At 37.4% G+C, this 16,240-nt stretch overlaps 1 protein-coding gene across 5 annotated transcripts in view; it reads right to left on the bottom strand.

Annotated features, from left to right (window-relative positions):
* Window positions 1-16,240, bottom strand: part of LOC139968730 (uncharacterized) — a 70,874-nt gene that overhangs the window by 4,167 nt on the left and 50,467 nt on the right. For all 5 annotated transcript variants that reach the window (XM_071973049.1, XM_071973053.1, XM_071973052.1 and 2 more), the window contains 19 exons: window positions 15,542-15,595; window positions 14,334-14,474; window positions 13,758-13,923; window positions 13,122-13,204; window positions 12,072-12,249; window positions 11,223-11,305; window positions 10,173-10,350; window positions 9,244-9,332; window positions 8,110-8,293; window positions 7,165-7,253; window positions 6,352-6,526; window positions 5,552-5,682; window positions 4,985-5,156; window positions 3,988-4,097; window positions 3,473-3,665; window positions 2,642-2,724; window positions 1,633-1,828; window positions 1,159-1,298; window positions 119-199 (listed from right to left, as the gene is read on the bottom strand). In XM_071973049.1, coding sequence (XP_071829150.1) covers window positions 119-199; window positions 1,159-1,298; window positions 1,633-1,828; window positions 2,642-2,724; window positions 3,473-3,665; window positions 3,988-4,097; window positions 4,985-5,156; window positions 5,552-5,682; window positions 6,352-6,526; window positions 7,165-7,253; window positions 8,110-8,293; window positions 9,244-9,332; window positions 10,173-10,350; window positions 11,223-11,305; window positions 12,072-12,249; window positions 13,122-13,204; window positions 13,758-13,923; window positions 14,334-14,474; window positions 15,542-15,595 — 2,526 coding nt within the window. The remainder of the gene's footprint in view (window positions 1-118; window positions 200-1,158; window positions 1,299-1,632; window positions 1,829-2,641; window positions 2,725-3,472; window positions 3,666-3,987; window positions 4,098-4,984; window positions 5,157-5,551; window positions 5,683-6,351; window positions 6,527-7,164; window positions 7,254-8,109; window positions 8,294-9,243; window positions 9,333-10,172; window positions 10,351-11,222; window positions 11,306-12,071; window positions 12,250-13,121; window positions 13,205-13,757; window positions 13,924-14,333; window positions 14,475-15,541; window positions 15,596-16,240) is intronic.

The raw sequence follows: 16,240 nt of genomic DNA, 5'->3' as shown, positions 1-16,240 counted from the left end.
AGTTTACCAAACAAGAGTCAAGACGCACTCAGCTAAAGCCTATACCATCTTGAAAAGGATAAATATCATAATTCTGTTTCTCAAGAAATTCTGTATGATAAACAATTTTGGTACAAACCTTGCATATCTTATCTGGATCTCCAAAAGTCACAATCAATTCTGGGATGGCGTTGCCAAACTGTTGCACGAAGGTGACGCACTGTTGGTGGGGACGGAGAGAGAGAGAGGAGGGAGGGGGGGCGTGGGGAAAGAAAAAGAAGAGATAAATTCATCAAATTCTATACTAACAGCAGTTGCAAGGTAACTTTTATAGTAATTTAATGCTTGATTTTCCAACAAAACAAGTTAAAGATTTCTGGAAGTATAAAGCAATTTGATATTGAAAATATGTCCAACAAATGTGACAAGCAATTTCTTCTATTAAATTTCTTGTCCTCTATGTGCAAGTGACTACGATCCCTTATCTTCAACTCTCTGCAATGAGTTGGTGGTTACCATACATCACTGTTCATCAGGATTGTCCCGATTTTGCAATGTAAATTTTCTAAAGATCCTCATGACATCCAAAATTACCGCTGCTTGTAGATACACAAACTAAAGCAACTACACATATATCACGCACAACTGTAAGTGGCCATTTGGGAAGGGTGATATAACAAATATTTTTCAACACAAAAACATGATTCATGGGGGCCAAATAATATGTCAAACAAACTTAGCTACATAATTCCGACGAGTAAAAAAAAACACTACTGTTAATGTAGCTAATTATGCGATTGAATTCTTTAGTAACTTTTAGGTCTAACGTCTTTTAGACCAGACGGTTTTAAACAAAGTTAGTGATATCAAGGCGTCCCATTTTTCAACGAAAAGCAATATGGTAACCATAACATCACAGGAATTGAAAGATTGCGTTGTTGGTGTATGAGCAAAGAGAGACAGTCGAGATCATGTAAGACATCACACAAAGGAACCAAACCACGGTCTTTCTAATTTATAGCCGAGAGTTTATTCAACTGTTTGAGGTTGTGAATTGTCATTACCGTGAGTTTTTGTGAGTTTACTACTTTTTATATGATACATATATTTTTAAATTTCTTGATAGCTTATTACTTAATTTCCATCATTATGATTATTATTATTGTTGTTATTATTTACCTGTTCTTGCAGGGATCCAGGGAATGCCTGACAGAGGTATTCTAGAACCTTATCAATCTCCTGTTCAGTGGTATTCTTGGTGATGTACAACTCTGCACTTCTCACAGCTATTACGCAAACTTCGCAAGAGACACTGGTATCTGATAGAGAAATTAAAATTAAAATTAAAATTAAATTAAAATTAAAATGAAGTTTTAAATTAAAGATGAATTTTTTAGTTTTTAACCAATTCTCTTAATATCATCCATGTTTTACATGCAAAGTTTCAAGTATAAAAAAAACTGATGCAATACTGTCGCAAAGATAGCCATGTATAACTAACGTATTATTGGGTGAGATTTAAATTATATAAAGAAAACTGTATCTTCTCCTGTCTGTGGTTGGGTCACTTTAAAGGGGTTTACTCCTGTAGATGGACAGATTTGTTATTGTGGATCTGTGTGCTTCTTAGGTTATGTAGACATAAACCTCTACCTTCGTCTATCTGTGGCTGGATTTCCTCGACGGCAGAGCACAGCTGGAGAGACGAGCAGAGTTTACTCGGAGGAAACTGTGAGACGAGGATGAAGATGATCTCTTCCGTATAATAATCCACAAACATCTGGCATTCCTTGGTGACGGTTGAAGGTAACTTGCTACATACGAGATCCAAAGCTTTCTTGATTTCAGCCTGTCGGGGGAAAGCATGTTAAACCAGTCACGGTTATGAGGCAAACTATATAATGAGGTCAACGGTAACTGCATTGTAATAGCCACTTATGTGAAGAAACAAAACATGAAACCCACTACAGCAGTACGTACGATACGATACTATGTAATACAATGCAAAGTACAATGTCCACCCACTACAGGACATGCCCACCACAATACAATAAAGGTAAAAACAATACTATACAATGCAATGCAATACATATGCATTTCAATACAATGCAATGCAATGCAATACAATACAATGCAATACAATGCAATATAATACAATACAATGCAATAAAATACAATGCAATATAATACAATGCAATACAATAAAATATAATACAATACAATGCAATACAATGCAGTACAATACAATACAATGCAATATAATACAATGCAATATAATACAATACAATACAATGCAATAAAATACAATGCAATATAATACAATGCAATACAATGAAATATAATACAATACAATGCAATACAATACAATGCAGTGCAATACAATGCAATACAATACAATGGCAAATACACCATTACTTTCACAGCATAATGACCAGATCTGTAACTTCTGCATGAATTATTTTTAACTCTAAAGTTTTTTTTAATTCTTCAATAAAATTGACCCATATTGTGGGGGGTTATATACAAGAAGTTTGGATTCCAACATTCATACATAAATGACAGACACACACATTCACACACAGTCAGCAGTTAATGAATAACAGTGGGAAAAATTTGACAATTTCAACTGGGAATTGTGGCTTGAACAAAAATTATTACTCACTTCAGTTGAATTCTTCTGCAAGTCTTCCTCTAAATATTTGGCAACAAATTCACAGATGGTACAAAATTGGGTGTTCTGTTCAACTACAATCAAGAAAAGACATGAAATAGTCTTTATGAATAATGAGGCATTCTATCGTAGAATGTTACATTTAGTGACAAACCATTGACAGAGGCCAAATTTCATCTCATGTGTGAATTAATAACAAAGCCAATTCCACTTTGACGTAATTGAATTGTACAAATGCAAGAAGAACATAAGAAATATACATGATACCATTACCAAAGAAACTATAAACTCAAACTCTACAGTAGCTACATAAAACAAGGAAAAAGGAAAAGGCTAATATGCATTCGAAGACACACACAAGATGAAAGACAGTGACACAAATTATAAAGTTCAGCATGTTTGAAAGATAAGATTTGATATATATATATATATACATACAAACATATATATATATAGGATAGCTCCACACAACATAAAAGCCTGCTGATGATTTTTGTAATTCAGGAAAATGCCAGGGGGAACTTGCTTTTAGCCAGCAGATTTTTGAAGTACTCTGTATTTGATGACAAGTGGGGTAAAATTGTGAAATTCTAAGCCTGTATGAGTCATGATTACATTTAAGATTGGATACCACCTTATCCTTGAGGACTGAGAGGCAGGAATAAGTAACCTTCATAGATTCATATCTCAAGATCGAAAGATACTGAGGTGGGGGGGGGGGGGATTACCAAATAAAACAGAGGAACATATCAGTCTTCACGCCAAGATACACATCCTAGCAACCAACAGAATGTCCCTTAAGGGAGGCCAAAACTTTCTTACCTTTCTCCGTGACACCCTTAATCTCAGAGGCGGTGCAGAGATTGATGGAGGTGCAGAGGCTGCTCGGTGGGAATTGAGAAACGAGAACGAAGATGATCTCCTCGGTGTAATAATCCACGAACATTTGACAATCCTTGGCGACCGTGCTTGGCAACCTGCTGCACAGCGAATTGAGAGCCTTTCTAATTGAAGCCTAAAAGAACAAAATAAATAAATGCACATAAATGATTGAAATTTTGTGGCTTCTACTAAACTCCCATACCAACCAAATAAGAAGGAGAGAGGGGTGAGGGTGGGTGGAATGGGGGCGGGAGGGGTGTACAAGTGTTGACTTTTCATTTTCAAACATTTCTGGCAGATTAACATTGACTATTCCTTTTGAAGCATTTACATTTTGTCTCCGTACTCAAGGGAAACAGCCAACGGAAGGGAGTTCCTGGGAGTGGGGGGGGAGGAGGGGGTGGGAAGGAAAGTTGGATGATTTAATAAACTGGATTTACTATAATTCAACCTACCTCTGTAGAATCCTTCTGGAGCATCTGTTCCAACTCCTTGACAGCAAATTCACAGATAGCGCACGAGGGCTCCTGCTCCACTTCCACATGAGCAACAGATTTCAATTCTCCTGGAAATTTTGGGAGACAAAAGTCATAATAATCACATTAATTGCCTTAAATTCAAATGAAATCTAATCACAATCAGCAAATTTGACATTCTCAATACAATCCCAACGTCCTACTTAGTTATGCAGAGGAAGGTAACCTTAGAGTGAAATTTTTGCAGAAAAGCGTTGAAAATCTCACCCGATAGCCATGGGTGCAGAGACCATGGTGGCGACAGCAGGACGCGTCCCCACCAACTTTTTCAGTGGTGGGGACATGATATAACGTGTCCCCACCAATTTTTCTTGACCAAACGCTGCATTTCAAATTCCCCTGTATTGAACTTTGACGCAGTTTGATCCAGCATTGTGCAAATGACATGCAGCAGTTCTCATTTTATTATATTTATCCACAGTTGTTAAATATTGGAACGAAATCGCATTTGCGGCAGTCTATAATTGTTTTCTGGGAGAGGACCCCAGACCCATCGTATACAAAAGTCTACTTGGATTATTTTTCCCCTGATTTTTTTTGCTGCAGTCGCCCATGTATTTCCCTACACTAAATTTCTAAGCCATGAGATCTAAAACTTAAGGAGGTTTGGGAGCATCATTGGGTCTCAGAAGTGTTATTTCCGGCGATCTGGGAGGTATATTTGCCAAAATATAAGTTAAACTTCCTTACTTCTCGCACAGAAATGACTTTTTGATTTAAAATGAAAGAGAACAATGTGTTTTCTTTAGATGAGATTTTTCTGATTAAATCTTAGAAATCTGTCGTGTCATTGCAATACTGTCATGACCGAGTCCGAACATGTATCCCGCTTTTAAACGGAGGCGGAGGAAGCTGAGCAGACGAGCTCGCGGTACCAGTATCATAAGGGAGGCAGATCAAAACCAAAGCTCCTTACCGTCGACTGCAGCACAGACTTTCAGCAGAGTACAGATCTTGTTGGCGGGATATTTCCGGATGAACTGATAAATGACTTCTGTGGTGTAATAGTTTACCAAGATACTACAGTCTTCTTGGAGGGTGCCTGGCAGGAGACTGCAGACCTCATCCAAGGCAAACCGTATCTCTTGCTGTAGTCGAGAGGAACAAACAAAAACAGCTGGTTGGGTTTCCATGGCGATGTCTCTCATAAATATTAAACAATGCATCATTTGATATTTATATTTTTGGTATTGACGTCACAACTGACGTTTTTTAATTTGAGGAAAACAAAAGATGATTTGTCTTGATAAAGTCTGCAACACTTAGCTTTAGCCTATCACACACTATCATAGCAGATGAAGCTAACCTAGCCTAATAAATTGCATATAAGAAACAGAACAGAAGTTTTACTGGAAAAGCTCAAATTACCAGCTGTTATAGAGTTCCCAAAATGAGACCAGGGGAAAAAATATCATGAAACCAAACCACACTGTCATGAAATAAAATGATCTGAATTCTGTCTGAAGTTTTTTTCTTAACAAACCTCTGTTGCGTTCTTGCCAAGCTGTTTCTCTAGCTCCTTCATGGCGTATTCACAGACGATGCATTCGGTAGATGCTTCAAACTCATGTTCGTCGATGTGGTCCAACGTTTCATCCGGCGAAACCTCATCAGCTGAATAGGAGCAAAACCGAGATGAAATGATATAAAAGAAAATAAAAATCATAAGACTTGATAGCATATGTAACTAATCTGAATAAAATAATTATTTTGATTTGATCCTTCCTGCTACAAATATGTGTTGATCCTGCCAGCTAAAAATATGTTTTTATCCCCTCATCAACAAATATGTTTTGATCCTGCCAGCTACAAATATGTTCAGATTATATCCTTCCATCCTGATTATTAAGCTATAGGTCTACCTGGGTCTGGTGTGTCTGTTGCCTTTAACACTAACCCCGACTCAATATGATCAGTGAGCAAAGAGAAACAAATTCATGTCTGAACATGCCATGGTAATGTTAGCACAGTGGTAAGCGATGTACATCAACACCATAAACAGTCATCACCTGTTGTGAAGATAGTACTTAAGTAGAATTTGTGTTTAGTTCTTGAGGCTTCATATTTAGCCCTACATATCATTGGTGCATATCACTTTTGAGTGGTTGACACAAACTGAAACGGTTGAGGGAATCGTGCTTAGTGGCAAACAGTATCACTAATTTCAGGTTTCCAATCACAGCCCTGAGTAAACGGTTGGTGACGTTGAATTTTAGTGCGATGCATAATTAATCCAGAGATACCAACGCTACATACTGATTCGCACCGACTCGTAATTCTTACCGGATTCGACTGTAGTGCACAGAGTGAGGGCGGCACACACTTGTTTTGGCGATACACTCTGTGTAATCAGGAAGATGATCTCCTTGGTGTACTGAGCCACAAAAGATGTGCAGGTCTCAGAGATGGTGGAGGGAAGGAGTCCACAGATCATGTCTAGGGCATTCTCAATTTGTGCCTGCAAAGACCCAAAAAATATAAAAATAGAAGAAACATAGATATAAACAAATAGACGATATATAGATATAAACAAATAGACGATACATAGATATAAAAAATAAAAGATACATAGAATAAAAAAATAAGATACATAGATATAAACATATAAAAGATAAATAGATATAAACAAATAAAGATACATCGATATAAAAAAAAAGCTTCAGATCAAGATACAGGAGAAACAAGTACGGCAGCGCTTACAGAACCAATTTTTCATTCTAAGCGCAGGAATGTGTACTTTCTAAAATGTCTTCTTTAGAGAATGGAGGTATATAGCTCGGCTATGAGTGGGGTGTTACGATCCTGGACTGTTTTTCATCAACACCAAACACGCAAGATTTTGTTGGAAGTTTCTTCACAGTTACATACCTAGTTAAAATACATACATATAAATACATACCTAGTATAGTATAGTACATACCTAGTATAAATTGGTATAGCTGTCACTGTTTTTCTTCATACATAGTAATAATAGTATAAGTTATTAATAATAATAATAAGATATTAGTAGCATTATGGTACATCTTTCCTGGCTCTTAACAAAGAATAGGGTAAGATAACCCAGAGTAGTGGGTGGGAGAAAACTCCGTTTCTTACCTCAGTATTTGGCTCGACCAATATCTTGTCCAATTCACTCATGGCAAACTCACAGATAGCGCAAAATTCATTGGCTCCCTCATTCAGAACTGAGAGAATAATATAATTGATTGTTATAAGGTTTTTTTTTTTCAACAAATATATATATATATATATTTTTATTAATTTAAGGATGCCAATGAGTTGATTTAATTTAAAAGTATAAAAAGGTAAAGAAATTGAATTGTACTTTTCAACAAAAGATATCAACAACAAGATGAACTTGGAAAAATTGCAATTTAATATGAAAATGGTAACTATTCATGAGAATTGGTCAATAAAGCAAGATCTAATTTCTGTAATAGTTGTTTCCACTGTTTCAACAAGACCGTTTGAAGAATGACATTTATTCCCTATTGTTGTTTATTCATTCATAATGAAGTGATGTGGCACTTGCACACTGCAGCAGTTTTCTCTGAGTAAACTAGTCACGAAGTGTACATGTTACGTAAGGATTTAAAGGACGTAATATTATATTGTAATGCTATATAGTAATACCACCTGAATTGTTTTCTAGGAACACCTACTCCAAACGTGCCCAGTTTAATAATAATAATAATAATAATCATAATCATAATCATAATAAACAGCAGCTATTTTTATGATGCTTGAGCAACCACAAATGTGGGAGACACCCGCAAGAGCTTATGGATTACAACTTACACGTTGGGTGGCTTCCAAGTCGACATTTTAACACAAATTTGGAATCTTTTTAATTTAGAAAGTCATTTCAGATGGGAAAACCATAGATTGCTCTGGGATAAAAAAAAACACCTTACTATTACCCGGCCGGAAAATTGAACCCCGAACCTCCTGATTGCTAAGCCTCATTGCTTCAATACATTCATTTCTCACAGTAATAAACAATACAAAGTAAAAAATTGGGAGAATGCTCTTCTTTGGTACCTGGTGCTGGGGCTTCTTCGAACATGCAAAGTCGCAGAACCACACAGACTAATCTCGGGGGTACGTACTGGACCAGTAGATTCACAATGGTTGGCGTGTAAGTATCAACAAACTGCTGGCATTGCTGAGATAATGTGCCTGGCATTAGACTGCAAACTTTATCAAGAGCTGCTTCAATATCGCTCTGCACCAAAGGAAAGACAAAAAATTATCAGATGGAAACGTGTACAAGTGTATGATTCAAAACACGCTAATGACTCTTACAGACTGAACGACTCTTATCAGATTCAATTTAGGTTGTTTTTTGTCAACGGATTAATTGTTTATAAATGCAAAATATGCTTTTAAAGGTTCCTTTGATAGTACTGTTCTTGTCAACCATCTTAGAGTGTGACCTCTGTTGACCTCAAAAGAATGAATTCTGTTTCGACCCTACAAAGAATTGCAGGCTATGGGAACTTAGTAGCCATATATCAAATCCAAAATCTGTTTAAGGTGGGTCCATCCTTGAGATACTAATTGGTTAAAGATCTTTAATGGTTTATATACAGCTGATCACAAATGACCTATGACCTCTACCAAAGACACTTCCTCTTGGATACCTAATACAATGTAAAGCTTAAACTTTCCTTGGCATTAGTATGAGAGATATGTATTATTAGAATGTCAAATTTAGCGTTTTTGTTATAAAACTGGGTCAAAATTGTGATTATATATTGTGAGATAGATTCTTGAGGCTGAAGGAAATCACAAATGCTGCTTTAAAGGAGCTTATGAATATATCTTTGCTTGATACTGTCAATGTTGTGTAATGCCTCATAGATTGATTATTAAAGTTGAATGAAACCCTGAATGCTGCTTTAAAGGAGCTAATGAATATATCTTTGGTTGATACTGTCAATGTTGTGTAATGTCTCTTAGATTGATTATCAAAGTTGAATGAAATCATGAATGCTGCTTTAAAGGAGCTTATGAATATATCTTTGGTTGATACTGTCAATGTTGTGTAATGCCTCATAGATTGATTATTAAAGTTGAATGAAACCCTGAATGCTGCTTTAAAGGAGCTTATGAGTAATCATTGCTTGATGCTGTCAAAGGCAAGACTGCAAACAGATGGAGAAAAACACTTACAATAGTGGACTCCTTAGCGAGGAGAGACTCCAATTCTTTCATCACATACTGACAAAGGACGCAAGTTGGACCAAGCTGTTCGTGAACATCTACGAAAAAAGATTCCAAGGATGCAAAATTTTAATTGAAGATTAATTTTGAATAAATTATGCAATTCTCTGCACCAGTTAGATTCTTTCTTTTCTTGTTGATTACCTCGTTTGCATCTTAATATCCAGCAGGAATTACTTACAAATTTTCAGCGTACACTGTCATATTTATAGCATTACATTTGTCCATAAGTGAATTAAACGTCCTTTAAATACGAATCTAATGATGAAACAAAAGTAACAATTTTACTCTAGATGGAAATATAGTGATAAAAATCTACCATGAAATTTATTCATTTGATAGGTTTGGTAAAACTGACTTTGGTGACTGAATACTAAAAACAAAAAATGCCCTTTTCAAGATTAAGAAGTATGGCCTCCAAATGTTATTGTGCAAGAAGAATTACTGCATGAGAGTTTTCAAAAGGATTTTCCAGGAGGTTTTGAACGGCCAAAATATTCCCAGACTTATTTTAGTGTTTAGCTTGGCAACTTTAATATCTTCACAGGAGAATCAGTGGGCTAGTAAGATGCCTTGTTAGAGCTATACTAAGGGGTGACTTTCACATCTCTGATTCTGTGATTTTAGTGCTAGAGGGGTAGGAGTAAACCAATGATATGATGCAAGACCGGTTGACATCTGTACCATGGCTAGGCTTACATTTCAGGATGGTTAGGCTGACATCTGTACAATTCTATACAAAATAATACTGTACAATTCAATAGGAGCTGTTGGATGTTTGACCATGGGTGACCATTGCTTGACTTTAAAGCATAACGTTTGGGGCAATGCAGATAACCAATTAAGTAACTTTAAAGACTGAGGAACAATCAGCTTACCAGACTCTGAGCTTGCTTTGCAGAGGCCTAGAGTACGGCAGATCAGTTGAGGTGAAACATTTTGTACGATCAGATTGATGATGGTTGGTGTATACTGGTCTACAAACTGTTGACATTGGTCCGAGATTGAGCCTGGAAGGAGTGAGCAAACTTTTTCCAAGGCTGCTTCGATTTCAGCCTATGACGTGAAAAGAAAACATCAATAAAATGATGGCTTTTACTTTCTTATATTACTGTACTTCTGTATAGTTAGGAGGGACAGAAGGAGTGGAGTGGGTTTTGGTGTGGGGAGGGGAGGAGGGGGGGTTCACAAGCCTACAAAGACACATTATGTAAAGACTGAAGTAGCCATATCTAATATTGCTATGGGATGACTTGTACATCTCTGTTTTCTGTGATTTTAGTTCTAGAAGGAGATGGAATTAAACTGGCGATGGGATGCAAAACTGGAAATGGTGAAAGCTAACATCTGTACCATGGTTAGGCTGACATTTCACAATGGATAGGCTGACATTTTGGTAAGGTTAGGCTGACATCTGTACTAATGGATAAGCTGGTATGTCAAATTTCACAATGGTAACACTGCCTTAAACATTGGTTTTTTTAATGACATTTCACATTGTACAATGGTTAGGCTGCTATCTGGTTCATTGCTAGGCTAGTATTTCACAATGGCTCAGGGTGACTTTGCACAGCGGTTAGGCTGGACATGATATATTCGCACTAGTTACACACTATTCGTTGAACAATTATCATCATGATATTTCACATGGTAAAGATGATTAGGCTGATATCGGTACCATAGCTAGGTTGACATTTCACAAAGCTGAGGCTGAAATTTGCACAATAGTTACACTGGCATTTGCAGCATGGTCCAGCTAAAAACTGTAACTGAAAATACACAGGTCATCTGTGCGAAGTGGTGACCGTAGACTGAACGAAAGTCATATCTTTAGGAACTAAAATTTTTGAAATATTTGGGAAATAGTTGGGAACCTCACAATGGGGCTACCAAAATGTGAAAAATAGTAAAAAACAATGGAAACTTACAACAGTAGACTGTTTTGAAATCATGGTCTCTAACTTTTGAATTACATATTCACAGAGAGTACATTTTGGGCTTTGTTGGAATTCTGCAAAATGAAGAGAAAAAAAACATAAATTAAGCATACAGAAGTGAAAAATACAAAGCATGGCTGTAAAAAGGTGACATCTGCCAAAGAATTTTTGCATCCAAATGACAGCTCTCATGATAAGTAGTATATTTAAGTCACAAGTAAATGCCTCGTAAATTACTTTTAGTTTGCTGTTTTTGGCCGAACTAGACAATGATTCTACACATACTCACAAATTGCTTCCCGGTAAAGATTCACAACTCTTCCCAGAAAGTTTGCAGACGTTTAAATACTGCAATTAGCCCTAAAGAATGTGTCTGTGTGTTTAGGTGGGGAGGGAGTGTGGTGGGGGGGGGGGGGAGTTTTCAAAAGGACTTTCCAGGAGGTTTTGAACTGCCAAAATATTTCCGACTTTTTTAAGTGTTAAGCTTGGCAACTTTAATATCTTCACAGGAGAATCAGTGGGCCAGTAAGATGCCTTGTTAGAGCTATACTAAGGGGTGACTTTCACATCTCTGATTCTGTGATTTTAGTGCTAGAGGGGTAGGAGTAAACCAATGATATGATGCAAGACCGGTTGACATCTGTACCATGGCTAGGCTTACATTTCAGGATGGTTAGGCTGACATCTGTACAATTCTATACAAAATAATACTGTACAATTCAATAGGAGCTGTTGGATGTTTGACCATGGGTGACCATTGCTTGACTTTAAAGCATAACGTTTGGGGCAATGCAGATAACCAATTAAGTAACTTTAAAGACTGAGGAACAATCAGCTTACCAGACTCTGAGCTTGCTTTGCAGAGGCCTAGAGTACGGCAGATCAGTTGAGGTGAAACATTTTGTACGATCAGATTGATGATGGTTGGTGTATACTGGTCTACAAACTGTTGACATTGGTCCGAGATTGAGCCTGGAAGGAGTGAGCAAACTTTTTCCAAGGCTGCTTCGATTTCAGCCTATGACGTGAAAAGAAAACATCAATAAAATGATGGCTTTTACTTTCTTATATTACTGTACTTCTGTATAGTTAGGAGGGACAGAAGGAGTGGAGTGGGTTTTGGTGTGGGGAGGGGAGGAGGGGGGGGTTCACAAGCCTACAAAGACACATTATGTAAAGACTGAAGTAGCCATATCTAATATTGCTATGGGATGACTTGTACATCTCTGTTTTCTGTGATTTTAGTTCTAGAAGGAGATGGAATTAAACTGGCGATGGGATGCAAAACTGGAAATGGTGAAAGCTAACATCTGTACCATGGTTAGGCTGACATTTCACAATGGATAGGCTGACATTTTGGTAAGGTTAGGCTGACATCTGTACTAATGGATAAGCTGGTATGTCAAATTGCACAATGGTAACACTGCCTTAAACATTGGTTTTTTTAATGACATTTCACATTGTACAATGGTTAGGCTGCTATCTGGTTCATTGCTAGGCTAGTATTTCACAATGGCTCAGGGTGACTTTGCACAGCGGTTAGGCTGACATGATATATTCGCACTAGTTACACACTATTCGTTGAACAATTATCATCATGATATTTCACATGGTAAAGATGATTAGGCTGATATCGGTACCATAGCTAGGTTGACATTTCACAAAGCTGAGGCTGAAATTTGCACAATAGTTACACTGGCATTTGCAGCATGGTCCAGCTAAAACTTGTAACTGAAAATACACAGGTCATCTGTGCGAAGTGGTGACCGTAGACTGAACGAAAATCATATCTTCAGGAACTAAAATTTTTGAAATATTTGGGAAATAGTTGGGAACCTCACAATGGGGCTACCAAAATGTGAAAAATATTAAAAAACAATGGAAACTTACAACAGTAGACTGTTTTGAAATCATGGTCTCTAACTTTTGCATTACATATTCACAGAGAGTACATTTTGGGCTTTGTTGGAATTCTGCAAAATGAAGAGAAAAAAAACATAAATTAAGCATACAGAAGTGAAAAAAACAAAGCATGGCTGTAAAAAGGTAACATCTGCCAAAGAATTTTTGCATCCAAATGACAGCTCTCATGATAAGTAGTATATTTAAGTCACAGGTAAACACATCGTAAGTTACTTTTATCATGCTGTTTTTGGGCCGAACTAGACAATGATTCTACACATACTCACAAATTGCTTCCCGGTAAAGATTCACAACTCTTCCCAGAAAGTTTGCAGACGTTTAAATACTGCAATTAGCCCTAAAGAATGTGTCTGTGTGTTTAGGTGGGGAGGGAGTGTGGTGGGGGGGGATAGTGGGAAGTCCTACAAAGAACATATATCACAACATGCCCCCCCCCAAAAAAATAGAAAGTTTTGTCTGAAAAAAAGGGGAAAATACAGGGCTTTAACTAGTTATGGCATTGGCAATTTGAATTTTAAAATAAATACCTCCAACAAAAACAATTACACTGAACAGATGGATATAGTATGATTCCTTTTCAGTGGGGGGGGGACCAAACCTTACCTGCAGCACAGAGCTTGAGGAAGCTGCAAACTTGGTCAGGATCCATTTCGTCGGCCAAAAGTTTCAGAACGACTGGCCCATATTGGTCCATGAAAGCAGTGCACTGGTTAGCTAAAGAGGATGGTAGAATGGAGCAGAATTTCTCGAGCGCCGCAGTTATCTCCTCCTGGGCGAGGTGAGAGGAAAAAAAACATCAGTTAAGTGACAATACAAAATATGGTTTAGAACAAACAATTGTTACAAAGTGTGAGAGACATGATTTAGAAATGCTAACTTTTTTAGAGGTTTAGAGAATCACTGAAGGGAATAGGGAAATTTCCTACAGGGCTGAGCCTGGGGTAAAAAAAATCACGGAACTTTGCTGAAAATTGCGGTATAGGCTCCAGTTTGCGTATGCTACAGTGTGTTAGGATAAATGTTTTTGTCCCCGAGGTAGAAAAGAAATCACGGATATTCCGCGAATTCGCGGAAAAGCTCATGCCTGTTCTTATAACTAAAACTCAAAATATTGGAAAGGATATGGGGGGGGGGGGTTGTGGGGGGAGTTGGTGGGGGAGCTAATGGGAAGAAAGTTACCTCTGTGGCTCCGTCTTTGAGGTAGACTTCGATCTGTGATACGACAAGTTTGCAAACCTCACACCCAGCTCCCTCCTCTTCGAGAGGTTCCTCATTCATCGGTGAGACAGGAAGAGCAGATTGGAGTTCGACAAACGAGATCTAAAAGAGAAAATGTTTCAAAAGAATGTTAACAGGAATTAATGTCAGAATGACACGATCAATCCGCAAATTTTTATACACGTGTAAGGTTTAGTACATGTCATTGAATGTCACCCCAGGCTGCTGAATATATTAAACTAGATTGGACATTGTCACCTAAACTTAGCTCACCCAGTTGTGACAATCTATTCTAAACTGTTCCTTTTTGTCTTGCTTCAAACCACTTGCAAAGACTGTATGAGCAGCATGAATATTATGTTTCTATCGGATAAAGGGTTTGGAAAGTTCATACTGTCAGTACGACTGCTTTGAAGCACGATACCAGAGGGCAGTTATAATGTGGTACTGAGAGACTGACACTGCCAGTTGCAACAAAATTACCATTAACATCACATTTTACTGCCCTCCCATATCAGCTTCAAAGCAATCATACTGACAGTACAAACAAATCCTAACCTTTATCTGAGTCTAATGCTTATACCACTCCATACTATCCTCTCATATCATGCTTCAAAGCACTCATACTGACAGTATAAACAGTTCCTAACCTTCATCTGAGTCTAGTGCTAATACCACTCCATACTCTCCCCTCATATCATGCTTCCAAGCACTCATACTGACAGTATAAACAGTTCCTAACCTTCATCTGAGTCTAATGCTAACACCACACTATGCTGTCCTCCCACAGCATGCTTCCAAGCAATCGTACTGACAGTATAAACAGTTCCTAACCTTTATTGTTTCTTATTGCTTAATACCACTCTATACTGTCCTCCCATATCATGTGAAGCTTCAAAGCACTCATTTTGACAGTATAAACAGTTCCTAACCTTCATCTGAGTCTAATGCTAACACCACTCTATACTGTCCTTCCATATCATGCTTTAAAGCAATCGTACTGACAGTACAAACAATTCATAACCTTTGCCTGATAGCTACAGGCTCTTTCAACCAGTATGAATGGTTTGAATCAGGACATGAAAGTACCATGTATAAAATATTGTCCCAACTGGGTGACATATACCAGGACTTTGAGAAAACGAAAAGCTTATCAAAGTAAAACTTACAACTTCATTCATTCCACTGCAAAATCCAATTTGGGAACACACGCTGGCAGGATCCTGTTGATGAAACATGTGATGATATGGTCACATAACATTACCTAATGTTCTATCATGAGATGCTTTGTTAAGTATTAATAAACAGTGTTGTAGTCGAGTACCTTTATCTGAGTACCAAGTACTTTAAAGCTTACGAGTATCGTGTTCCAATTGCTCCTTTTCCTTTTTAATCCGAGTACCAGTTTTCGACTAGAGCTTCCTAGCATCCGAATACCCAGTACATCCAATTTTTCAAACAAGTATTTTCAGAGTAATTTCTATTGAATTTTGATTTATTCCAAATACAAGAGCCTTCTGTAAATATAACTTCACCCTTACGATTTCAAATGACATAACATTTGAATTTGAAAAGATGGTGATGTGAAGTGAAGACTAATTCCTCCTCCTCCTCCTCCCCCTTCCCTCCCCTCCTCCTTCCTCCAGGCGGCAGATTTAACCCCAGCATCACAAATTGGATTACCTAATTCCGTTAATCTCTGATAATAACTTCTCTGCTTAATATAATCCGTTGTAATTACTAATAGACTTCTTATAACCCTTGGTCTTCTTATTTCTTGAAAGCTATAAATCTACATAACTAATATGAAACATCAAGCAAATCTGTGGTCAGGTTCGAGAATAGTAACTCCTTTGTAGCGTTTAAAT

This window comes from Apostichopus japonicus, chromosome 6 (assembly GCF_037975245.1).
Source record: "Apostichopus japonicus isolate 1M-3 chromosome 6, ASM3797524v1, whole genome shotgun sequence".
Classification (NCBI taxonomy): domain Eukaryota; kingdom Metazoa; phylum Echinodermata; class Holothuroidea; order Aspidochirotida; family Stichopodidae; genus Apostichopus; species Apostichopus japonicus.
Note: the sequence above shows the minus strand (reverse complement) of the source record. Positions and strands in the feature narration are given on the sequence as shown.